At 38.7% G+C, this 26,961-nt stretch overlaps 1 protein-coding gene across 1 annotated transcript in view; it reads right to left on the bottom strand.

Moving 5' to 3' along the window:
* Positions 1-389: 389 nt before the first annotated feature.
* The window catches only part of ADGRV1 (adhesion G protein-coupled receptor V1), a 284,803-nt gene continuing 258,231 nt past the window's right edge, over positions 390-26,961 (bottom strand). The window contains exons 87-89 of the mRNA XM_075019382.1: positions 11,244-11,435; positions 9,374-9,551; positions 390-849 (exon numbers count right to left, since the gene is read on the bottom strand). Coding sequence (XP_074875483.1) covers positions 731-849; positions 9,374-9,551; positions 11,244-11,435 — 489 coding nt within the window. The 3' untranslated portion in view covers positions 390-730. The remainder of the gene's footprint in view (positions 850-9,373; positions 9,552-11,243; positions 11,436-26,961) is intronic.

Below are 26,961 nucleotides of genomic sequence, written 5' to 3'. Positions count from 1 at the left end.
CCCCCTTATTTCTGACTGTGAGGAGAGTGAGAGTTTAACACTATGAAATCAGCAAGGTAACACAGTTGACACCATGCAGCTGCCAGTGGTTTCACTCTTGTCCTTCATCTCCCCTTCCCTCTGTTTGTTTCAGATCATTGCATATTTTATCATGTCACAATTTAAATTTCAAGCTTTCTGGCTCAAGACTGTGTCCTTATTTGAATTTTTAAAGTTCACAGATTTCGGTACTCAAAAACCAGTGAGAAGAGGGCAGCTTAGAAAACTTAGAACAACTGTGTAATTAAAAGGCTATCCTGTGCAACAGGGTATCTGCATCATCTTCCAGTTCCATAAGCAGCAAGCAGAATAAACAGACTTGTTTTTATCAAACAGACTCTATTGTTTTTATTAATCAGCGTTACACATACAGGTTAATTAAAAAAGCTACAGTTTGTGAAATATGTAATCTAGCTACAAGATACAAATCTAGGCTGATTGCCATGGTATCTATTGATGGTCAGCCACTGTAAAAAATTTACAGTTTTTTTTCTGATATACAAAACCTCAAGCAAACATTCCACGTTAAACATTCAGGAAAGCTCACAGCATTCTACTACACAGTTTCATATAGTGTTTTAGTGCAAAAGGAAGTACAAATATAAAAATACTGAGGCTTGAATTAAAAAAAAAAAAAAAAACAAAACAAAAACAAACAAACAAAAAACCCCAAAACAACCAAGCCATGGAGTTAGAGGTGAGTGTCTGCTATGGGTATTCTTCTAAGCTCTACGATCTGGGAGTTAGCCATGCTGCCACCGTCCTGGCTGCCATGACAAGATTCATTATCGCTGACACTGAGACCTGCACCTGAAACAGCAAAACAAACAAGCAAAAGAATCGGTGAGAATGAAATCCCAACACAGAAATGGTGGTATCGTGTCCTGCTCTGCTTTATTCTGATTATTGAAGTACTTCCCTACCCCACAATGATGTGGCAAGTTTCCTTTTCCTTCTCTACAATTCTGAATCCACAGATTATAACGTTATCTGATGTAGTTCTGTACCATCCAGATACACTTTTTCATAATTCCACTGTCAGTTACTTTATTTGTCTCAGTAAATGGTACAATAGCTATTCAGAGGTTGCCTTGAAATCACAAGAGCATAAATCAAGGCCTGGTTTAGGTTGGGTTCATGGTCTGGCTGTTAGAGTCTGGTATTTCCAAGGACTTCTTCACAAAGAATTGATTTTTAATGATACAATTTCCCTGTTAAACTATAATTCCAGCTCTTTTAATAGGTTTGTAATTTCAGCATGAGAAAAGACACTGACTAAATATTCTTTAAACCCACATTTGGCACAAGCTGGTGTATTGTGTTTTTCTTCTGCTGTGAGAGAATACTAGACTTTGGCCCATGGAAACTTCCAAAACATGTATGGAAGAGACCTCAGGAGGCCACTTTCTCCATCCTTTTGTCACAGGAGTTCTACTAGCTTGTTGCATCTCTGTTGTTTTTGGGGGGACATTGTTTGGGGTTTTTTTTGGGGGGGGGGAGTTGATTAGTGTGAAGATACATAATCCTGCACTAATTTTAGGAAATGTGTATTTTTTCAGACCACTTTTTCACAGAATATCAGCTGTAACTATGAACTTTAGTGCATTTTCAGCTGTTCTCTTTGAGTTGTAGAGCAAATCCTAAAAAATACATGGGACTTGTTAGGGTTTAGGCCATCTAGGCTTTAAATTTGTTGAGAACTGCACATCAGTGTAATTAGGCATAGTGACTTCAAGGCAGATTAATTTCAGGGATGGTCTTACAGCAATGTGACTTACAAATAACTAGGGAAGTTATTCATTTTCAGCAGAAGCGGATCTGTAACTACATGCAGTTCAATGGAGTTGCAAAGGAATGACATTTGGCTCAAAAAGCCCCGAAGAGGTTATGCTGGGAGAGGCCGTAATTGGCATTTTCATACTAAAAAATATTTTCAGGAGTTGCTATCAGTTGTGCAGAGCATCTCTTATTTCTGCCTCAGCTGATGTTCCATGCTTTGGCTTGTTCAGTAAAAGACAAGATAAGGGTCGTTTAATTTTTTGGAGTTACCTCATCCTTTCCTGTGCTTCCTATTGTTCCACTTTTACAAAGTTTTTCCATAGCACCCTTCCTTCTACCACCCCCCAAGTAGAAAACAAGTAAGGAAAAGGGGGCAGCAGTGGGATGCCCTTTTGCTGTGGGAAGTCAGGCTGCAGTCTTGAATATGGAGCTTGGTTCAGAGAACCTGAGCAGAAGAACCTGCAGGACTAGGTAGGCTTTCCTGCAGAGGTCTGGAAGAAGTCCTGGTAGGGGCCAAACTCAGGTACAGTGCTGTGTGAACCCAGCCCTACTGCATCCAGGTGAAAAGTAGGTATTTCTGCACTGCGATCCTTCTTACACCTGGATTTGGTGTTTGGATTGCAGAGTCAATGTGCCTTCATTGACATCTACTAGATGAGTCCTGTTCTTGGGTCTGTATGACCCAAGCTCTTGAGAGACCAGCAATTACTGTCAGAGTATGACAAGAGCAAAAATCCATCAACATACAGAGATCAAATATTAAAGACAAGAAGATTAGGCTCTGAATCATTAAAATACTTGTTTATAAGTGTAGTGAAGATGATTAAGCCATACTTACTGACTTAAATTTATATGCATATTTAACCTTTTCATTGAATCATGGTCCTGATAACTAAAAGCTGCTTGACAGTCCTGGGAAAAACAGCAATTGAATAAGCAAGTTATTTGGTTTTTTTTTCCTTATCTTCTCTAAAACTGTTTTAGAAAGGAAACATGAGTGTAATACAGAAGATAAATCAGTCTGCTGTACTTACTGTTTGTTGATGGAAGAACAAAGTAATAACCTTGAAGTAAATAAAATACTTTGAATGGAGAAACAAAACAATACTTCCTATGTAGCATCATTGACACTGGAATTCACTCAAAAATTTTTTTAGGCTGAAGAGGGGACAAATTTCAAAAAGGGAAAAAATGCATTATTGAACACATTTAAAATCATGTTATATAAATATGACCATCCTGGGTTGAGATTTTAAGATGGACACTGACTGTTGGGGTTAGAAAGATATTTGTCTTACTGATGGCTATACTGCAATTACTCAGTATGGGTTTTCTTAAAGAATCTTGTGCTGGTCACTATAAAAACATTGGATACCGGTCTAATATGGTGTTACACTATGTATATTCTTAAATGTCATATGTGTGCATGCTTTGTGCGTGCTTTGTGCAAAGTAAGAAGAGGTTTTTTTGTTACAGAGGTTCTTATCAGGAACTTGGTAAACCAGAGACTGAAGTAGGCTACTCAGGGTTTACAAGGGCCTTGTTCTGTTGCTGATGCAAAGACAAACTATGTATGAGCTGATCCTTTTTAGGAATGAGAGCTGAAACATAACCAGCATTCCAGCTTACCAAACAGTCGGCAGACTGGGAATGGGAATGGTAGGGCTGCTTACATGATGGAGTTTCACAGAGTTCATAGGTCCGGGGCATTCTCAGATTAGAACAGAATTTAAACTCAATCAGATCCCCAAAGGCTTGTGCTCCCCTAGAGATGCTAGAGTTGGATTGTAGGTACGCAACGGGGAGTATTACTTTTCCCCAATTTGTGAATAAACTATTTTAAGAAAAAGAGGCAGGAAAATGAGGCCTTTCTTCTTCTATCAAAGGACTAGCTAGAAACCGAAAAGTCAGAGCCCAGTTTCTCGCAAACCCAGCGAGATCCCTCCAGTGACATCTACTGGCTGAGGGATTTCGTCAGGCCCTTCCCACGAGCCCTTGAACACCCGCTGTTATCATCTGCTTCCTCAGATCACTACAACATTTTGAGGGAGACGGAGTTTGTTTTGTAATTGCTGTACTCGTATCTCTGGAGAGACTTTTTATTTTTGTAAGCACTTCCACCTTGTTTTCTTCATCAATCATTGTTTTTATTGTATATCTAACATGTATTAGACAGAAATTAATAAACTACATGAACCAACTTTAATTCTTCTTTCAGGGTTTTGTCTTTACAGAAATGACACCAACAGACACTCAGAATTCTACCAATAAAGTTCAGATTGCACTAAAAATGCTTCCTGGATATTATGCAGTCATGTTCAACAGCCAACAGGTAACATACTCGTGAGCAATCACAAATGAGAAGTTGAATTAATATGCAAACTGGCTACCCTTCCTTCCTTTTTTGCTGTGAAGTGAGCCCTTCAAAACAGAAATGACGTAGGTTGATAAGGCAGGCCACGAATCTGGCACTTTGCCACTGTATACAATTAATCTACCCTGTGACAGACAGTCCCCACGAGATTGCACTGAACACCTTTTGGAATTTGAAATTTTAAATGTTTCCTCTTCTTCAGGATGCCCAACATGAGATTCTTAGTTCTTAAACCAGGCACCTACAGTGGTAACACCAAGGTTTAAAAAATGCTGACTTTGGAACACTAGCAGTATTAGATTGAAAATTATGAGTTGGTTTATATAGCATCATTAGTGTAACAGCTGCACTTCTGGGAGATTTTTAACTTACACAGTAGATCTTTCCAAGTATTCTCTACATAGAATATTTATTTAGGATTTATCACATACGTGTCTATTAAGAGCAAAAGTACACTGAGATGTGGATGTAGCAATAGCCTCCATTGACACTGTCCAATATATATTTGAAAAGTACCACGTGCTAGGCTGGTATTCTCTGCTCTAACATATAAATATCTTTGCAAGCAACTTCCTACAGGGGTGGGTCACCAGTGATCCTTGGAGGAGTTTGGGCCTTTCTCGGAGGTGTTCCTGTGGTTTGCGTTCACATCTCACCCAAAGGAATGAATTGGTTCAGTTTTGTGCATCACAGAAGGGGGAGAACAAGAGCATTTGTAGGAGGTGGGAATGTGGATGGAAGCTCAGACATCAGTAAAGCTATCGTGCGTTTATGGTATTAATGCTTTAGAGCAAAGCTGATGGACAGCTTGCTGCTTTGGGACAAATTCCATCTACTTTTATTCTGTTGGCTCCCTTTTTAACTCTCCAGACCTAACCAGAGTAGAAGTCCTTAGGGAATTCTGCTATATTGGGCTTTAGCCTCAATGACAGTAACATATGACTGTGACAATCTGGAAGGCAATGGTCTTAATAAATTGTTTATCAATATAAACCTTGCACAAGAAAACAGAGGGAAAACGAGATCTAGCCCAAAATAACAGCACTTTTAAAGTTAATTAGTGCAATTAACAAGAACTAATTAGTAAATAATTGTCCTTCTCAGTAGCAGCTAAGCCTTTGATTCATTATAAAAGCCATAAATGAAATATAATAAAATAAATAATTTAAGCCAAATTCATAAACATTAAAAAAAAAGGGGGGAGTTTAGCACATATCAATAGGCCCCTAAATTACTTTTTCCTACCATAATTGTTCTATAATTTCCTTCACATAAACTGCCTTGGAGCTGGCTGGCCTTCCAAAAGTTTCCCACAGTATAAGGGATGTGGTGATATAGTGAGCGTAGTGAATCCTAACTATGTATTCCTGTATGGACATGAACATACTTGATGGTAGGAGGAATTAATTGATAAGGCATTCAGAGGCCGTGGCTTTATGATATAAGAAGTCTAGCTTTTGCATTTCTTGCACCAAACAAAACATTCTATGTCCATGTGATGCAAAGCTTGCATAAAGCTAGCATAAAAGCTGGCTAAGAAACAGTACACTGTTGTCCACCTAATTTGCTAGAAATGCAGTTCTGTGCCTTCATCTGACACAGTCCGTATTTCAGGTTAATCTGTAATTAAGCCCAGCATTAATGATTAGGGAACCAAGGGCTAAGTGCACAGTTCTACAACACATTTCTTTAGCAATAAGGCCAAGTGTGCCAATGCATCTATTTGTGGAGCTGCACTGCAAACTGGAAATTACTAAACCATTGCAAGTTAAAGAATAAAGTTGTGCAGTGGGGGTTTGTTTGATTTTTTTAACCTACATCAGTCACCCTTCAATTGTACTGCTGAGAGTGGCCAGCTGCAGTGCAAGGGTGGGGTGGGAGGACAGGAATGAGATTTTAGCTTTGCTGTGATTATGCTCTCATTCTCACTGATCCTGGCTGACAGATTAAACCTTGTGGCTACAGACAGTGGGCATAAATTAAAGTAACCTTCAGACAGCTCCAAACTACATAAGAAGAAAGGACAGATGAAGTGCAAAGAGGCATAAAGACATTTTTGCATATTCCTCTGCTAATCAGTGCTGATCCTCAGCCACCCTTCAGAGTGGGAGCTAGTATTTTAGCACAGATAAAGCTGAGTTTGGTTATAGATTGACAGTTTTAGGGAACGACAGATAATGAAGGTTTCTGTTTCTGCTTATCAGAGGTGAAGCTCAAGCAATAGCAGAGCAAGCACTTCTATTCTTCCTCTATACCCCAAAGCCACACTTCCCAGTTTAGGAGTGATAAAAGCAGCTAATCTGGTGCAAAGCACCTCTTCCCTGCTCTCCCAGGGTCTTGTCTGCTTGAGGAATTCTCAGCCTACTGAAACAAAGCCTGGTCTAAAAAGGTTCGAGAAGCACTACTTACAGCAAATGCCAGACCGGAGCAAGGCAGCAAAAAGTAATCTCATCTGCCCATACGTTTTAGCCTATTTAAGAGAAGTTCTGGTCTTCCATTTGCTGATGACCACTGCTTCCTTGGAGCTGGGACTGGTGCTCAAAGGGCACCAGGCTGATGTGGAGTGGCAAGGGGAGAGGGAGAGGAAGGAAAGGAAGGCGAGAGGAGAAGGCTGTAACCTGAGTTATTGCGGTTTCATGCGAGTACGAACAATGATGCAAGAGACAAAGAAGAAATGTGCTGCCAGGGGGGACCAGGAGACGGGCTCCTTTCAGTGCCTGCTGACTTAACCGTATCATGAAATTCCTGTCAGAACACAGCTCAGTGAATACTTTAGCAGCATAAGCCTACACTGCCAAACAGAGAAGAAATCCCACTTTCCACGACCTCATCTCCCTTTTTATTGCTTCCACGCGCTTCCCTCCCTCATGCTATTGGGAGCACCTTGACTCCTTGGCCATGGACTGCACTGGACCGAAGAGCAGATCTGGATGAAAGTAGTAAAACAGATACGATTTTTAGTTACAGAAAAGCTCACTTTTTTGGTTAAAAGTATGCATTGAAGCTACAGCTTGTATCTAAGGCAATAGCTGATAAACATTTACTTTGGTGGTTAAAGCTACTCTAACCTCAATACCGCCTCTTCAGTTTGGCTTGTTCAAATGTTGTGTGTGGGACTGGAAACAAGTGGGACAACTGGTTTGGCTTAGAAACCACCTTTTTTTGCCCCTGTAATGTTGCTGTGGACACAGTTTGGGCACATGAGTAAGCACTGGGGTAAAATGGTCAGGTATTACTTGAATCAGTAATGAAAACAAAAATATTTCTCTCCAACTGTGGCCTGAGGTCTCTGCTGCAAATCACATTAATATGAAAGCCTCATAGGAACAAATGATAATAAATTATTAATAAAGAAGACAATAATAAAATTTAAGCAAAATAATCAAAAGCTGATTCTAGACCTACTTCCTTTAGAAGCACTGAAAGCAAATTAACTAAGGATGCAGCTTGAAGATTTATTAAAAAATCATTAAATGCTAAAGTTGTGGTGAATTATATTAACCATGAGTTTTAACTACTGTTGTTGCCTAGATTGTTCTTTATGATTTAAGAGTCAGTCTTCCACAGTGCATGAAGTTTAATGCAGAAAATAGGCCAACTGTTGTCAATTGAGCTACTTAAGCAGTAAACACTGTGCCATGGTGGGAGTGTTAGATGTGAATGGCTTCATATCTTATTAACTATCTATGAATTATCTGGTTTCCTTCAAAATATTCAGGAAGGAGTAAAAAGGTAAAAACTACCTCTTTAGGTACTTAAAAAAAAAGGTTTGTAACTATAAGCTTATGCACCTAGATTTGAAAGTCTTGTCCAAAATCTTTAACTGCATAACAAAGTAGAAGTAGACTGCAAAATGTCCAGGAAAATTAATAGGTACAATACAAATTTTGTGACATTCTTCATAAAATTTTTTTTTTCTTAGCACTAGGCCAGTTATTAATCATCCAATTACCTTCATAATTAGAGGATTTTTCTGCAATGGAAATTGGCTTAGGAAATAAAGTATTATGAATATACTGAACAGAACTACCCATTCATTAAGCAGCATTCCCAGTCTTCTAACCAGTTTGACTGTTTTCCTTGGTGTCACTGAAGGGAGCAAACCCATGAAATTACCAGTGCCAAAGCACTTAACCAGCTAATGTCTCCAGTACCTCGCTGCTGTCTCTTGTGAGGCTTGATGGTGTCCCCAAAGACTGTGCAGGTGATCTCCTACTACCAAGCTTGTCCATTTGTATTCCCCCTGATGCCTAGAGGAGGTGGACTTGGGTTAGCATCTGCCAGGTCTTATCAGGGGGAGCTCCTTTGACTTGTGGTTGTCTTATCAGACATTCCCATGTTGACCTATCTTTGAATGAGGTTTCACTTCATTTCTTCCGCCGGTGGCCACGTCTGGCTATCTATTTATATCATCATTTAAATAACCTGAAGTTTCATTGGTGGAGTGGGTGAGAAGGCAGAAAAGCAATACATAACTGAGGGCAAAGCCTGGGATTTTGAAGATTTGAACTCTAAGGCTGTTGAGAGGAATCTGATTACAGCTGTTTCGTTTTGCAGGTGTAGTTTGAGTGTGGTCACCTAGAGCGACCTCTCCTGCTTCTGTCCTCCAGCAGCATGGTGAACCCATCATAGCTGGCTCTTGTGTTTGGGCAGAAGTCTATTTAGTTTATCTTTCCAGTGTACACCGTTTTTCAGGTCTGAATGTGTTTTATGCAAATGTTTTGTCTTACACTTATTGGGAGAATCAATATTTATGAAGTTATGCTGTTTCTCACAGATATATATATATGTATAAAATAAAGATAGGCATTTTATTTACACTATATATCAATTTGAAAAAGAAAGGAAAAGAAGACAAGACAGCTCATGTCTAGAGGCAGCAAGTTAGCCATTTAAGCACTTGTGAAAAAATGTCAGAGCCTCCAAACTGCTGCTACTTTCTGTAAGTCTGCTTAACATCATGACTCAAAAAATATTTTTGCAGACTCCTGCTCTGTTATTTTAGATAGTCCACACAATATTTTTCGTGGAATACCAGTCCAAGGCAAAACAATTTTTCTTCAGATTTTCACTGGCAATCATATTAATGGATCTCATTAACTGGATCTCTTGGAATGGTGACACTGTTAAGGTGAAGAACAACATAACAACCTCTGAGGAACAAGGAGAAGAGTCACTTACCAGTCTTTAAAGCAAATATTAGGTCATCGAACTCCTGTGATTCCTCATCAGCAACCAACGAGCTGGTACTAAATCCTCCAGAAGGGTGGAAAACATTGCCATTTTGTGGACTTTGCTTGAAGGCAGCACTAGCTTGACTAGCAGGCTGCAAGGATGCCCTCTCCCAGTCTGCAGGCACCTGCAAAGTTTAAAAAGACATAGAAATGCAGTAATCATCAAAACTATAGTATAGAAACAGGAAACTATGACTAGAGCTGAACTCAAGACCAAGAGATTTTGGAGCCAGCTATTCTGTCACTTCTGTAGTGAACCAGCTAGCCTTTTTTTTTTTTTTTTTTTTTTTAAGAAGTATATATATATATATATATATGTAACTCGATTACAAGTCATTTAACCTTTTCTTTATTATGCCTGTCCAACCTGTCTCAAAAAGTTGAAAAAAATTGCTATTTCTGAACATTGGCCCCTGGTATGGAGATCTTTAAATTAAAGCACCAACAGGTTCCAGCTTACTCCTGTCTTACCACTGCCTCTTCCTCTGCTGGACCCTGCTTCTACCTTCTCCACTAATCATCATTACCTTCCATTTTATGATCTACAGGTGGCTACCCACTGCTTCCCATGTTTACCAATTCAATATTTTAAGGTAATTTGCCAGTCTTTGAAAGTTCTGGTGGTGGTATATAGACCTACAGTTTTGATATCAACTTTGTTCATCTTCTGCTTCAGTTTAAGGTGAAGCTGCACTAAAAATCAGAACTTCTGTTAATGAGAAAAGAGGTGGTTTTCAAAATCTATCTCCTTAAATGTGATGAAAAGCCAAAATACTGAACTCTAAAAAAATATATTTTAGTACAATTTAAATATTTTTTCTTCGTTTATTGCTCATCCACTGTTTAGGAGCTCAGGAACATAAAAGCTTGCCATGTAGAGCTGAAAAGCTATGCTGTCCACTGCACTGGGGAGTCAGGGACCACCTTGAGTGAGACACTGAGAAGTTGAATAAATTCAGTGGTCTACCAGGAGGCACCTGAGGAGCTCCACAGTCCAGACAAACCTACAGTCAATCAGGCAAAGAAATGAGCAAAACAGCTGCCAGGCGAGCAGCTTGCTTTCCACAAAAATTATTACTAGAACTGGTATTCCCTTGAAAAATTTCAATTCCATTAAATTTTTCCTGGAAAACCTGTTTAGCTGAAAAATATTCAACTAGCTCTTTCGACATGCACATGTACATAGCAGCAAAAGTCATCTTGGTTTACTACAGGTAGTTAAAAGTGATACTAGCAGCATTGCAGTTCCAGCAAAAAAGAGATTGAAAATCATCTCCCTCAAAAATTCAATTCAATTCATTCGATTCTATTCTATTCTGTTCTATTCTATTCTATTCTATTCTATTCCATTCCATTCCATTCCAATCCATTCCATTCTAATTTTATTTTAATTTTATTTTAATTTTATTCTAGTCTATTAAAATTTCCAGAAATTTTGCACAGCATGACTACGGAAAATTATAGACTTAAAACTTATTTAAGACCTATAGAAAGCTGAAAGAATTAACTTGATATTTTGATTTCTCATGACCTACTTTTGACAACACTTTAACCAGCCTCTATAACAAACTGAAGACTCAAGTAGAAAAGGGGAAATTCTCTAGATGGGATGTTACCAGGGAATTGTAAGTTCCAAGAATATCACCATGGCTAAAGATAACAAATTTTATGGTAAAAAAAAAAAAATAATCCTCCCTTCCCCAAAGCCAACCTATAATAATTAGCATCTCATTCCTGTGTATTACACTTCAGTACTGCCACTTAAATCTCCAGGTACATTTCCAATACACAAGGTAATGACTATAGAGCATTGTTACCTCTTCCATAGCACTGATGAGGTTCTGAGTAGACTTGCTGATCTCTCCACCTGCAGCTGGCAAGCCACTGCCATGTGTGAAAAAAGCCGATCCTGGAGTCGTATGCCCATTCATGTCTACAGTATAACTTGCTTTCACAGGACAGCAAAGTTGGTTGTGCAGGATAAAATATACCACAAAGACATAAAGACCCTGAAACAGAGAGAGAGAAAGAACATCAGTGGGTGAAATGCAGGAGCTTAGATCCGAGCTTGAACGTAGTCATGGCAAGGTCCTATATGCTGTAGCAGATGCGTTCCCTTACACCAGCAGTCCATGCCTCAAAGGGCTGCAGCCAGTTTTTATGGAAAATAAGGGATGGCATCACTGCCCATCAGAGATCTGAAAGTTAAAAGCAAGTTCATATCTTGAGGCCTCCAGCTAAACACACACACATACAAAAAAAAAAAACCAAAAAAAACCCCAAAAGAGTAATTGAAAATAATTATTTGGTTGAACCCACACAACTGCAAAGCAAAGCCAAGATCCCAACAACAACAAAACCGAACCAAGTTTCACAGTTGTCATAATAGTGAAAATGTGGTTAAGGGCCACCCTTACAATAGGATTTGGCTGCTGGCCCCTAGCCGCAATTCTTTATTTCCTTACTGACCTGCTGGCTCTTTGCATTCTTGCCCCAATTTCAATCTTATGCAAACTGCACTGCTGCCGTCACAGATACTGAGTTGTAACTATAAATTAGATTCTCTGTGTTATCCACTAATTTAGTACTGTCTTTCATTTGTGATTACTACAAAGGCTCTGCTGTATGCCTCTGCAATTCTTCTTTAAAACTTGCTAATTTTGACCTTTAGACTTAGCCAAGAAAAGTATTATAACCACGTCTTTTGTTTGCAAAGAAATCCAGTGATTGAACTTCTGAATATGAAATCTGACTTTCTCTAATTCTTAAATTGCACTAATACTGAGGGAAAACAATCCATTTCAATTGATAAATCAGCCAGTTCAATGATTACTAAAGAACGGGTTAACCAAAAGAGCATAGACAGAAGACTTCTGGATTATTCCTGATTGCTGCAATACAATTACATTTGCATTGGTTTTTGTATTTCACATTGTTTTCTAGACCCCGTGAAACCAATTGTACTAAACAGAACAATTTATTGGAAAGGTTACCATTGGCATGAAAGTAATAACTGGGATTATAAATAGTAAAGAGTTTCATCTAATTATGTTTGGAAATACCTAATGGAAGGAATTTTGAAAATACATGGAGACTGCAAATACCCAAGATATATGTTCATTTCCATCCCTATAAAACAGGCACCAGCACTTCATGATCCACAAATTCATAAATTCTAATGCCAAAACTATATGGCAAAACAGTCTGGTCCAAAGTGACACATAACAGAAGTTAATGGGATTCAATGCGATTTCAATCCTAGCTGGTCAAACAGTGAAAATAGCCTCATACAGCTGCTATAAAGCCATACAGCTCAGTGTTTGCATTTTTTTAACAGCAAACCAGCAAATAGAAGTGTTAAAAACAACTATTTTGAGGAAACATTTTCCCACTTTTCCAGATTATAGGTTTTTGTCATGAGGACCCAGAGCAGTTTACTGAGAGGAAATCTCTTTCTGATACCTGTAAGTAAATACATTCCAAAAAACTTATGCAAACACATGTTGCACTTCAGAGACACTAGAAAGGAACAAAAATGTCCTTTCATTCTATAAACAAATCCAAGGACTCTGATGTAGGTCAAGCACAATGGGACCAGCAAATGGATTTCTTTTAATTTAAGTTGTTTAATGGATATGAAAAGGATAAAAAACCGAAGAAGAACAGATAACAGTGATGACACTGAATTCAGAGCAGCCTCTGGCATTTCAGTCTCTGAGGACTTAGCCACAAAAGCTGCACACACATTTCAAGTGGTTTTGTACTTTTGAAGAAAACCCATTAGCTGAAAATGCTGCACAGCCGTGTCTTTCAGAATCGCCGGGACATAAGGCATTGGTATGCCAGGCCCATGCTATGTCCCTCTGCTGCGCAGCCCCAAGCGTGGACGCTCACTCTTCTAAAACAAATAAACAGAATAAAGTGCCACAATTATCTCCTTAACTTGGCCTGGTGTCCTGATGTAACTCTCTGTGTGTTTCGGACAGTGCTATTTCTGAGGAACTATTGTTCTACCAGAACCACAGAAAGGCGTTTTGACACCCAAAGCATCCTTGCTGCCACTCCTCCCTGCTGCCACCACTTCTGCCCCTCACTGTCACCCAGAGACGCAGACCCTTCTGCTGCAGACCCCCTTTTCTAGAGGCTGAGAAGGAACCTCAGTACGTGCAATTGAGAGAACTCCCACATAGTGATGCAGACGGGTGATGAGACAGCTCCTCTGGGTCCTTCCATAATGAGAACATGGACTCGGGGAGGTTATCTGACTGTCTGAGGACAGGAGGAGTCACAGGCTGAGTTAGCTAACAGAAATAAAAATTGTGATTTTTTTACTTCTCCTGCTCTTGCAAAATATTATGGCAATGCCTTACAAACAGAAGCTTATACCTAACAAAACCCAACACTCCTAAGTAGATTATACGATTACACAGGAACTGTGCTGATGGGTAGAACATTTCTTGCTTTTCTGGAAAACGGATGGAACCTTCTTGGACCCATATTCCTATCCAAATCTAAAGTCTCAAGAAGATACACTCTGTAGAGGTGAGTTCCTATGTGGCATCGCTGTGGTTTTATTATCAAAAGGGGTTTGTGGTCTTACTCTCACTATCCTGTATCTCTATTAGAAACCACTGCAACTGAATTTGGGGAAATCAAAACAAGGCAAATGGTCCTGCCCAAACGACACCGGGTTCCAACAATCATACACATGAAGATGACATGGATCAAGTCGTATTCATCCACACTTATTTTGGCACCAGCAGCTACCAAGATGTTCACTCTGAAAGAGCACGGGCAGGATACAGACACCTGGTTGTGTCAGTGCAACCACAGCTTTCACAGTCTCAGGGGTTTTTTTTCAAAAGCACTGGTTTGAGAATTGAATTGTCCTTCATTGCACTTTTGACACTTATTATATTCTTTTTCACTTCAGCTTCTAATACTGTAAAAATAGTCTTAAAACTACTATGAAAATAAAGCTGTTGGCATTGTAATATATGTTTCACTGCATTTATCATATAAACAACTTTGGCCAAGTTGGCATCACTTTACTTTTTCAGAGACACACAGACATTGTCCTTGCCAGTTGGACCAAATATGAAATGCACAGAATAGTCAAGTTCTGTTGACAGGTCCACCAGACCTGCAGGACATTCAGTGAAGAAACCCACACACTCCAAAGGGATCGAAAGAAGATAGGTCTGGGTATGATTATTAGTAACACAGGCAATGACATCTCTGTTAAAAATGTGGTAAAAATGTGGTCCTAAGTTGAAACAAAGAAGGTTCCAACTGGCCATAAGGAAAAGATATTCAATGTGAGGGTAATTAAGCACTGGAACAAGTTGCCCAGTGAGACTGTGGAAAGTTCTCTATAGGAGAAGAAGGGAGGTTTTTCCTGGTACATTTTATAATTTGTGGGAGGGTTTTGTGCATGCATGGGTGTGAGGGGGGGTTCTCATATACAACAGCTTGATTTATTTATTCTGTGGAGTGACAGCTGCAGGAAGCTAGTAAATTAAGGACAGACTTCCACCACTGTCAGTAAAAGGGCAGAATACATTTTACACTTCATAAGATCACATTCAAACCTGAAGGACTGATCCACAGAAAGCCTTCATTGTACATTTGACATTCGTAGTCAATCTGTCTCTTTATCCTCTAATTTTGTATGTTCCAACTCACTGTGCTGACACTAGACTATGTCTAAATTTGGAAATTGAGATAGCTCTGCTAATAGTAATGAGAAAGGGTACAACAGACTGTAGGCCATCAACAAACCTCTTCATCATCTGCTTTTTACACACTGAAAGAAAATCAAGATGCCTACTATATCACATAATTTTAAATTGGTCTTGTAAGATAAAGACTTTTATTGCTCTAATAAACACAAACACACCAAGGCATCAGATTTAAGAAAAACAAACAAACAAACAAACAAAACCCAACACAAACTCTAATATGCATCATACTTCTCACACAAGTATTTTCATCCACGCCTGAGATACCCTACCCTGAAATTGCAGAAACTGTTTTTCCAAGGAGAAGTGGATTCCAATAATGTCATCTATTTTAGACGAATGGTATTTTTATTTATAAAACTAAAGTATCTTTGCTGGACTTTTGGTAAAGAAAAGTCATTTGAACACCCCATCTGAGCAGTTCCTCGACCTGTTTCAGGGTATGTATCACCACTAACAAAAATTCAGTGCACTCTACAGAGGCACTCTTTGAGTTCCTATTTTAATTTGGAAAATTTTATTTGATAACTATCATCATGTGACTATATCACTAATCATGTGACTATCACTAAAAGTTGGTTTTTTTCAAAAGAGACTCTTTTAAGTGAAATCAAGCCTTGTGAAGAAAGATGGTATGTTGTGTTAGACGACAAAAAGACCTCTGTGTCCAGAACTGGATCATTCTGATCCTTAGATCACTGTGGCTACAACATCACTAATATTTTTAAAGTTTTTGGTGCCAGGTGGTGAAAACCCCAAGAAATCACACAAACAGGTGTCTCTGCCAACAGAGGAGTTGTCTTTACTCAGATCAGCTTTTGAGACTAGCTGTCTGTAGTCACTGTAGAGGAATTTCCGCATGCTGGTTTATGCTTTGGTTAGTTTCACTTTAGTTTTTTTAATCTTATCAGGGTACGATTTAATCTTATTCTCTGTCTGGACTACACTAATTTACTCTTGGCAACCAGTCCTAGAAAATCCTTTGCTTCTCAGTTTAACGGCCAGGCTGTCCTTCCTGGGCGGTTGTCAATGGCCACGGGTGCTGCTGCCACTGCTTGTGGCAGCATGTTCCCAGTGCTTGTGCACCTTAACGCCTTAGCTGACTTCTTGTGAACATCCCTGGGGATTTCACTAATTTACTGGAATTTCTTATGTTGCGGACTTCTCTTTTCTCACGTAGTTTCCCATCACTGGCCAGTCAAAGCCTGCTGTGGATTAACACTGATTTACATAACAAGTGCCTACTGCTTTTGGGAAAATTACTGGTCTGATTAATCCAGATAATTTGCATGTTTTGCCATGTTCAAGAAGCTAGTATCTACGTAGCAAAAAATGACTCACAATGTCAAAAGGAATCATATTCAGGAAATTATAATCAGGGCCATTGTACAATCCATGATATGTATTTGAAATTGTTGTCTTTCCTAATCATCTGTGGAAGAAAATTAGCCATGGAAATGAATATTCATAGGCATAATAGCATTAATAATGCTAACCAAGTAACACACATAAAACATACATAATTCTCTATTTCCTTCTGCAAGTTTCCTTGTTTTCAGAGACAATTATGATAAATTGCAGGCACAGCATTTTTGTGCATGTCTAGATACCAAAAGCAGACTTTAATGTACATTTTATTTTTCTGTATCTTCTTCAACCACGTTGTTCTTTGAGAACAGCTTGAAGATCTTTTATTGGTATCATCATGACAGAAGTATCATCTTAGTCACATGATACTACATCCTAAGCCATCATATAACATCTCCCACTCATAGCTCTCCAGAAATATTAACCTTTGAAATGTAAATCAGATCCTTCTGTTTAAATCTAACTCTTTTTCTTAGCATTCAGAGTGACTGTTGTAAAAGCCATGTCCTTAGAAGTGCAACCCTGCCAAATGCCGATTACACTTACTAGGTCAACTTTGGACCCACTGTATATCATCAAGGGTTTGAGTGTTTATATGCCATTAAGCAACAGTTTTGATGAAGCTATTATAATTCTTACCAATCATATAATTTCTCTTATCACAGTTTCTATTGGGAACATTTACTGCTTACTCGCACTTTGCTTCCTGAGGTATTTACTTTCCATTTTGCTCTGTAGGAAAAGATTTGTGTCAGTTACAGCTGAATTTCTAAAAATTCACATCAAAAGCAAAAGACAACAATAAATGTAACTGAGGACTGCAAAAGTCATACCATCTTGGTAGGCAATGCCATAAGACTACTTGTTGAACCAACCAACTGCCACCACATACACATACACATACATGCACAGAAGCCACCATAAAAAATGGAATGAAGAAAAGTAATAATTCACACATTTATCATTAAAATAAGAATGTATTTACAGGTTTGCACTAAGATAGAGTTATTTCGAGTGCTTTCTCTTTTTGTAAAATTAGAATTCCACAGATAAACAGGTATACTCTGTAATAATGATGAAAATACTGGGCTTTCAGCATCATGAATATATTTTCCTAATATTAACATAACACCTGAAACTTAGTCTAAACTGCCAAGTTTCTCTTTATGCAGAGACAGCTATGCCAAGACCATGCTGAATCTTGCAGTTTCTACCCAAAGCCAAAGCCATAAATCCCTTTCTGGCAAACTGCATTCAGCTCAGGTTTAGTCTAAACTTGGCTCAGACTTACCTGAAAGGTTCAAAAATTTTGGCAAATCTTTAAAAAGCAGATTTGCTTGGATACTCAGGATTCACTATAAATATTTTGCATAGCTCTCAGCACACTTGCAGCTACTCCCACACAACAGCCATTTGTACCTCCGATTTCAGCCCTGCAAGTGGTAGAGAAGATTTGGGGTTTTTTTAATTGTTGTTTGTTTTAAAAGGACAGATTCAAATTTTAAAAGAGAGGTGTTCAGCCTGAAGATGCACTGAAAATACAGATGCCTTGCCAAACTTGTCAGGTGTGCAGATTGGGCTAGAACAAGATTCTGTTACTTCCTTCCACTGTAGCTATCCTAGAAATATCAAGAAAGCCCTATTTTTGTGTTTCAGCTTAGTTGAGGAAGAAACAAACACTGAGGCAAAGACCACAGGTACAAACAGTGGGACAGGTCTGATCCATGGAGGGCAAACATGGGAGAGTCAGCATGCAGAAGAAGCTTGCAATTCATCTCCACAGTTCTGGCTGGAGTCCCTTGTTACAGAGCTCTGTGAGATTCAGTAAATCACACCAACCACATGTGGTTGCAGGAGGCTGAGAATAGCCAAGAGCAGACAAAGCAGACTAGCATCCCATTGTTCTCCATCTCTGCCCCATTTCTTGGCCTATGGCTTTTTTCCCCTCTGCCTTCTTTATTTTTCTTTCCTGCACAGGCAACAGAAATCGGGGACAGCATCCCTTGAGGTCCTCTTTGCATTAGGTTCTTCTTGTGCTTTGTCCTTTGTGGAGGACCACTCTGGTAGCAGAAAGCAGCCAGATCACATACCAATGAAAAGCAGACTATTTGTCCGCTGATGAACCTTACACCAAAAAAAGAAAAAAATAAAAGACCAAAAGCTGTTGTTCCTCACATATTTTTCAACTGCATTGACTGTAAAGCCCTAGAGATATCAGAGGTCATGAATTTGCACAGATGCTTCACAAAATTTTGCAAACATTTACTGTCATACTTGCTTTCCAAGGTAAACGTTCATAACCCTACGTTTCAGCTCACGCCTTACGATCTAAGCCTACTACTGTTTTCATTTCTTTCTCAAACAGACAAGAAATGGCAGATGGAAAAGCCTTTGTCACCTCTACCCCTAGGTCAAGAAATTCCCTGACTAACAGTGTTAGAGCAGTTAATTCTTTAGTTATATCTGAAAGCAAGCTGAAAGCTAGCATAGGAAAGCAATACTCAAGAGGGAAGCTAGCAGTTGAAGAAACTACATTCAGGGACCATACAAACTAGCATCTCTGAATACAGGCCAATCTTGCCCATATAAAAAGTCAAAGAAAGTCAAAGCTATTCCTGCAGCACATTAAAGTATTCTTTTTATTATTATTTTTTGTTAAAGCAGTAATTTCTACTTATGTATATTAAGGACAAATACACGGAGTTACAAGAAACAGGGAATTGAAGGTCAGCATTGACAGACAGGAATAGTCAAAAGAGAGAAGCTAATTTTGTGTTTATTGCTGAACTTTTACTTGCTATTACAGCAAATCTTAAAATGAAGACTTAAGTAAAGGCTAGGAGTTATTGCTATAACAACATTTTTTCCCTTTGATTTTTTCAGTGTCATAATCTCTCTCATGCCTACTGTTATCCCTTTATTTCTTGTTACTCTGTGATATCTGATTGAGAAATTGCATAGACCATCTATTTAGCAGCATTTTGCAGCAGTGCCATAAAAGAGTAAAACTGTAACTGACTGGTGAAACTTCAGAAGCCATAAATGCAAGAAACCTTCAAAAAACTCTGGCTTGGAGGGAACCCAAGGGTTGTGGATTACCAATATAATTATTTTCCATACCTGCTGCTTGGGTGTTTTAGGGCAAGACTGGTGGGAATAAGGTGTTTGTATACTTCAGCATTCTCTGACTATTGGGAAAACCTTTGGGGGATGCTGCAGCCAGTTAGAGTGCTGTAAGGAACCAAATAAAGTTATCACCACCTTCAACCTCCCCTTAGTTAAAACTGACACCAGCAAGTACCTTACAATGACTTTTTATGTCCAGAATAACAGATGTGTAAATTACTACAAGAAGGAGGTATTTTTGCCAGAGAGCTCTGATTGTCTCAGAAGTAGAGGTTTTGTTTAGCAAGCTTTGCTATTAAATAATATTCATAGGATCCTGTCAGCAGTTTACACTCCCTACTACCCTTGCTTTTAATGAAAATTACTGTAGATATTTACTGCCTTTCCACAGCTTCAGAGACAGCAGAAGGCAAGTCTTATTTATAAAGCAGGAAGTTAACACTGTTTTGGGTAGGGATGCTCCTTAAAAAAGGGGAAACGTGGGCAAAAATGAGGACAAGGACTAGACGTCCTTCGATATCTGACAAGTAGGTGAACAAGAGTAGGTGGAGGTATAATAATATATTTGGCTCTGTCATTGAAATCATTCACTTCCTGACTTGAGATAATGAGCTTATTTTCCTCCCCTCATCCTTGCCTTCAGTCTGTGCAAAGAGAGAAAGCTCAAGATTAATAAAAAGTACCTCAAGAGTTAATGAGATCTCTTTTCATAGGGAGTGTTACTCAAAGTAAAATTAAAAACAAACTCAAATTAAATATGGATATGATGCCAGCCTTGTATTAGAAACTTTTGTTTTCAGGTTTTTTTTAGCAATGGTAGCTCTAAAGCTTCCTAGAATTTGCATTTGTGGGTTACAACTTTTTGGTTTTTAATGGAAAAAACATTGGCACGAAAATTTATATCAGGGCTTTCTAAATAGACTGAGACAGAAATACCACTACTAAGCTGTGAACAAAAAAAAAAAGGGGGGGGGGGAAATAGAAAGGGAATGAAAAGAACATTGAGACAAATCCATTGGCTACTCTAAACATGGACCACTCTGTACTTCTGAGACAAGAACAATGCTTGGGATAGTAATGGCCTTGTAGTATTTAGTTATTTCACTATGATTGTGCTTATAAAAACGTAAACTGTATGTCAATGCAGACCAGTGTAATACCAAAGGAGATATATATATATACACATATGTATTTCAAAACTGAGCAATTGGAACATTTGATTTCCATGCCTTGGTATATTTAATGAACTTTGCAGGAATTCAGCTCTACCCATTGTCAGCAACAGATAGTGTAAGTCATGAAACACATATCAAACTGTTGGTTCTTCTTGTACTTGGAAAACAAGAAGTAACTTTCCCTCTTGGAAATTCTCTTTAATGGATTAATGCCATAAGTGACCCAAGATATGTTTGCAGCACTAAACAGAAGAATTTGGATATGAACTGCTCTGTGACCCATTCCTGCTATCTATGGAGCATTTCTTAAGAGGAAAAAAATCATAGGAGCTGTTGAAGGATGGACTTTCACATATTTTTCAAAGCAATAAGCTTCTCAGAAGTTGTTTTGGGTTTTATTTTAGCTTAGTTTTTTTCTTTAACTTAGCAAGGAACATATGTCTTTTTGAGGTCTCCCTCTTTGTGTGAGGGCTGCAGATCAGTCTCTATTCTTTTCCAGCACCCTCGGACGGCAGTAACTGCTGGCTCTGCAGTATCGTGTTTTCTCATTGCAAAACCACCCAAAGTGTTCGACAGAGCTGTCTTGGCTGCACAGTGGAGTCCAATGTAAAGCAAACACAGACAGCTGCCAACTCCAGAGCTGCATGGTGGGTCAAGAAGAGAGTGCATGACTGGAAGAAGCCCTTCACTATTTTTTATTTTTTTCACTCTAGTGCTTTTTGACTTTTCTTCCTTTGCACTTTCCCATTCCCAGTTGCAGCAGAGCAGCTACCAGTTCTGCCATTATCCCTCCTCCAGTCGGTGCTGGGAGAAAGACCTCCAGCCTTGTCCCTCCCTGCCTGCACAATCGCAGGCAGCACCGGCTCTGCCTGCAGAGCAAGGACAGCGTATGGACGTGAGCTCCACCAACCTGGAGGTACTTACAGGTCAGACCAGATCGGGAACGCTGACCTAATTAGGCTTCCACCTCCAGACTGCTCACGTTCAGGTGTTTGGAACAGCGTTTTGGCTCCTTGCAGAAGTTAGCAGAAAAGATGGGCTGATAAGCAAGTAATGAAAAGCCCGATGAGAGGTAAAAGAAATCTCCTGAGGGAACAAGTAGGAAATTCTGAAGTGAGACAGGGAAACCTTGCCAGGCAGGTAGATTTTGAAGGAATTTTATGTTAAGCCTATAAAATCTGGCCATATAGGCAAGTACTGGACATCTCATAGCCTGATGCGGTAGTGCCGTTTCACCTTATTAATATTTATAATAATTAATATAATTTAATTAATATAGAAGTCAGTAGGGTGATGTTCACCATCCCACTCCAGCGAGGATGGTGGGAATGGTAACAACCTGAGCATGCTTCTGCTTTCTCTGCTCCTACGTCAGGCACCATGTCTCCACCACCACCACCCGGACAGTGGTTATTGCCGCAGGCTCCCTGGGAAAACTGCAGTTTAATGTAATATAATGACAGTCCTAAAACTGGCCAAGCCAGTTTCTCCAAGTGCTCTCAGTGGAAAACCGTTCGTCTCCGCATACCTACCTCCTGCCTCACTGTCACTCCATGCTTTTCCTTAGGAGTCTCTCAAAGCTACAAACAGCCCATGAGGGTTTTGTTAAGGTAGTTTGTGTTGTCTAAGATATAATAAATATTTTCTGGGTAACAGAAATATATATTCATTTGTGTTTACCCATAACTATATATAATGTAGAACTATATACCTACAAATGTAGTTTAATATAGATAACTAGGCACAGGCACAATTGTTCTCTGAACAGAGTCAGCAAGTAAGGCAAATTTTAAGATACAGATTAACTTCCATCTTAGGCATTAGATAACTCTGCTCCACATGGACCTACCTCTGAATTCACATATAGAACTACTCAAAGCATACAGATTCAGTTATTTGTAACTGCACTCACAGCCTTAGGTTAAGCTTCACGTGTAATGAATTACTAGATGTAATGCTAGATGTAAAATTAGATGTAAAATTACATTACTAGATGTAAGATTTGTGGCAAAGATGATAATATGACTTTTTCCCTCCATTAGGAAGTATAAACATACAATGAAGATCATACTTAGCAATGTGAATTAAGGCAACAAAATGCATTTACTTTGTGTCATACTTTAGTTATATGTTACCTTTACTGCAGAAATGGAATGAATGGAGGCTAAACTGAATTTCTTAATTTGAAAGGAATCTAGCAGGAAAATGAAAAAAGTACTGGTAGTAGCAATCTTTCCAAACTTTGCTGAAAGCAACAGAAAAGGAATTAGAGATTATGATTTCATCTCACATATGAGTGTCACAAATACACCACTTCAGCTTCAGTATGCAAAGAAAATGCTATAATAACATCCAGTATAAGTATAAAAGGAAGACAAGTTGCTAGTCAAAAAAAACATTAAATGGTTGGTAATACGTTGGCCTATACAAGAATGTCACCCATGCAAGGCATTTTTATGCTTGGCAAATGGAGTCCTAGCAGGTGTAATCATTTATTACTATTAATTCTGAGATAACGGACAGAATCTGTTCCAAGATTCTATTTATACACAGTTTCTAAAGGGTCAATAAATCATTAATATATGGTATAGACATGACTATTGTATTTTGCAGATGTTATTAAGTGCAGTATTTGTAGTACGGCTGTTGTGATAGTTACAGTCCAACCTGTTAGACTTTAACAGACTTTGTGCAACAAAGCACTTAGCAAAGCACCTGTTATTTAGTAAACCTTAATCATACATATGAAAGTGAAGTTTTAACACAAAACAAAATTTAACACAAAACAAAACATGACCCAACTGAATGACCAATCCAAAGGCCACTAAGGAAGAGGGTACCTAGAGTCATCACCTGAGCAGTGATGTGGAGGAGACGGGTCAGCAGCACCGTAGCAGAGCAAGCAGCGCTGAGCCCAAGCTCGGGAGATTTTCCCCTCATCGCTGCGCTCCCTGGCTCTGCGTCTCTGTTGACACTGTTATATTACTCTTGGCTCCAAAGCAGATGTGCTTTATGTCCGCTTAGGATTAGCTGTGTCATATCACATAGCGGATGCATTTCAAATGGCAGCCCAAAAATCCAGCACTCGCGCTTTAAGGAGGCACTGACAGTTTTTTTGTAGAGAAAATAAATAAATATCCTTACACCTTTTTCAGTATTTGTGGAATGTGCTAAAAGGAAGGTTTCACTTTCAATGGCTGATTTTCTATGTTCTTGTTGCATCATCAAAATCAAGATTTTTTCCAGTTTCTAATCAAACGATCCCAAAGGACAGGATATGAGTCTAATTTCACCATGTAGGAGGAGAGGATACAGTAACCTTACACGCCGCTTTTTTCTGGGATTATTTTTGCCCTGTTGCCTCCCTGGGGTCAGCAAGGGACAGCAATGAAGACAGCAGTAATGGTACAGGCCTACGAAAGTAACTTCTGATCCTCTGGCTCAGCAGTGCAGGCGATGAAATTACTCAGTGGGATAGGATGAAGTATCCTACAAAACACACCCAAACCCCAAACTGCAAGACTTTTCCATCCTCTACACAAAGTCTTTGAGTATTGACATCATGACTGATTCTTCTTTTTTATTAAAAATATGACTGAACCATTTAACACCTACGTAAGCACTTTTTTGAAGAGCTACAGTATACAGTATAACTTAGGTTTTATGTGAACAAAGCTAATAAAAATAATCTTTTAATGTACTAGATGGCTCAACCTATACAAGTCACACACAGAAATCTCATTCTTGGCAGAAAGCTGTAACTATGATCCTGGGGTTTATTTATTTTTTCTTTTTTGCATTGTTGGTATTGGTACTGTGCAATGAGAAACTTCCAGGCAAGTTAGATGTCACTTAGTGTTATGTACTGCATTATTTTCTTCCAGTCTATGCTTGGCATTTTAGCCATTACAAATAATTTTTACACACTAAGCCAAGCCATGTTAGCAAAATGACTAAACAGTTTGTGCTAATACTCTTTGCCAATGGAAAGGAGGGTCGCAATCTGAAGCAATCCAAAAAGACATGTTTCCAGGAAGAGGAGGGTCTTTATTTAGATTATGCTGAAAATTACCCATCCCACAGCTCCTTCTACTCTCTACTGCTACAGGGGTTTAATGAACTAGTAGCACTAAATTTGGCTTCTACTTAGAAAGTACAATCCATTTGAAAAATAAAGTACTTGCAGCAATACAGACTAGGAGATTGGTAGTGATGTGGTTTAATAAACTAAGCACAAACCTGAAATGTAGAAGCCATTAAATTTGCTTCCTATATTAGCAAGTATGCTGGCCCTACACAAGTCAATTATCTTGCCATGGCTTTTATTCCAGCCATCTATAAAACAGTGAGGATAATATCCATCTCAGAAGATTGACAGGCTGGTAATTCATGCTGCTGCAGAGAAGACATGACTGCTTACAGGCCAGGTGAAATATAGAAAAAAGATAGTCATTAAAAAATAATTTATTCTCAGTTTTTCATATATTATGTCAATGTATCCTATTGTGATAATTTTTACAAGCAGAAAATTACTAATTTCTTTACAATATATGAGCTTAAAATTTATATTACATTAGTGAAAATACTGCATTTCTCAAGTTTGTTATTTTCTATATTTTCAAATTTTATAAGTTTGTCCAAATACACCAGATAAAATCTGTGTTTTTCTACAAATACATTTTCTGAGAGGCAAAACTATGAAAATTTTTGTTACTTTAAATACTTCTAAAATTTTGTAAAGGCTACCCTATAGGTACTTTCTCAGTCAGTTTTCATGTGTCCTAAAGGAAACTAGGACAGTTACATTGTTTTTCAAGGGATTGGGATAATAACTGCAGATGAAATTCAGCACGCATGGCTAGATCTTGGGTAAATTACTTTTTAGACTATTTCTACACTGATTATTAAGAAAAACTTCAAGTGGTCCAAGAATCTCATCATGACTCCATGGCCTCACTGCATCCTATACTACTGTAGCCTATGTGAAGAACATCTACACTGTACTTATTTGCAAAGCAAAGCCCCTCTAGAAATGTGGATACAAATGATTTGTTTGTCCTTATGAGATAACCTATTTCCCAGGGAAAAATCAAAAAAGGTTCTGAGATAGGCAAAGAAATATTCGAAAGGGTGCTAGCAGACTTTCTGTTCTCAATGTATGTGATGTCTAGATATTTTTTTAAAACCTATGCAGATGGGGACAAGGAAGCAGGCGTGTAAGGACAGCATTGGTTTGGGGACTAAAACTCAATACAGGTTCAAGGACTGGACTGGATTTCTGCCATGGGAAGAAGGGGAGAAGCTTTGCTCCTTGTTGCAAAATGCTCCAAAGCGATGGTCCGTAGTGTGGTTTTAGAGCACAGAAATAGTCTTTATTCCTTCCTGACTCAGCTCAAAGGTACCTAGTGTACTTGAGGTTTATTTCAACTTATTCCTATTGTCTCTCATCCTCCCATCATGTAGCACTTTGAACAGTGCAGTGCACTGCCAGTTATGATTTTTATGGACAAACAGTTAAATACGCAACCTGCTCACCTTCTTGATGACCTCCTCTTAGGTCTCTGGCTACAAAATCTTGCTGCCTGTCTGTCATGCTGGCCTGTTGTCTAATTGCCTGCTTGTTCTGTGTGCCCTGTGTGTCCATTTCTTGTCTCACATCGGAGTTTCTAGACATCTTAGGGCATAGGACATCTTTTTGTTCTCTGTACAGCATTCAACACAATAGAAGTGTGGCCCATTCATGAACTCTAGAGCACTACAGTTAATACAGAATCATAGTTTCTCAGTCTAAATAATTGCTAGGCATTAGCATTTACTGAGAAGCAAGTATATAGGTACCTAGCTAAAGCAGATGGTCCTAACATGAGCTTACATCTCAAGACTTTAGCAGATGTTAATCAGCAAAAATACACTGTAATAAGGATGAAGCACTCTTTATCATTAAAGGCCAAGCTGCAAGTAACCAGTTTCTAAGATGACTATTAATAATTTTCACTTTTTTATGTGTTTGTTAGTTTCTGTTGGGTTTTTTTAGAACACAAAACCATTTCTATTTAATAAAACATTACGGTATAAAGAGCCTAAATACTGACTGAAAGTAATGAGAAAGCAGGAACCTCACACAT

Source organism: Buteo buteo, chromosome Z, assembly GCF_964188355.1.
Source record: "Buteo buteo chromosome Z, bButBut1.hap1.1, whole genome shotgun sequence".
NCBI lineage: Eukaryota > Metazoa > Chordata > Aves > Accipitriformes > Accipitridae > Buteo > Buteo buteo.
Note: the sequence above shows the minus strand (reverse complement) of the source record. Positions and strands in the feature narration are given on the sequence as shown.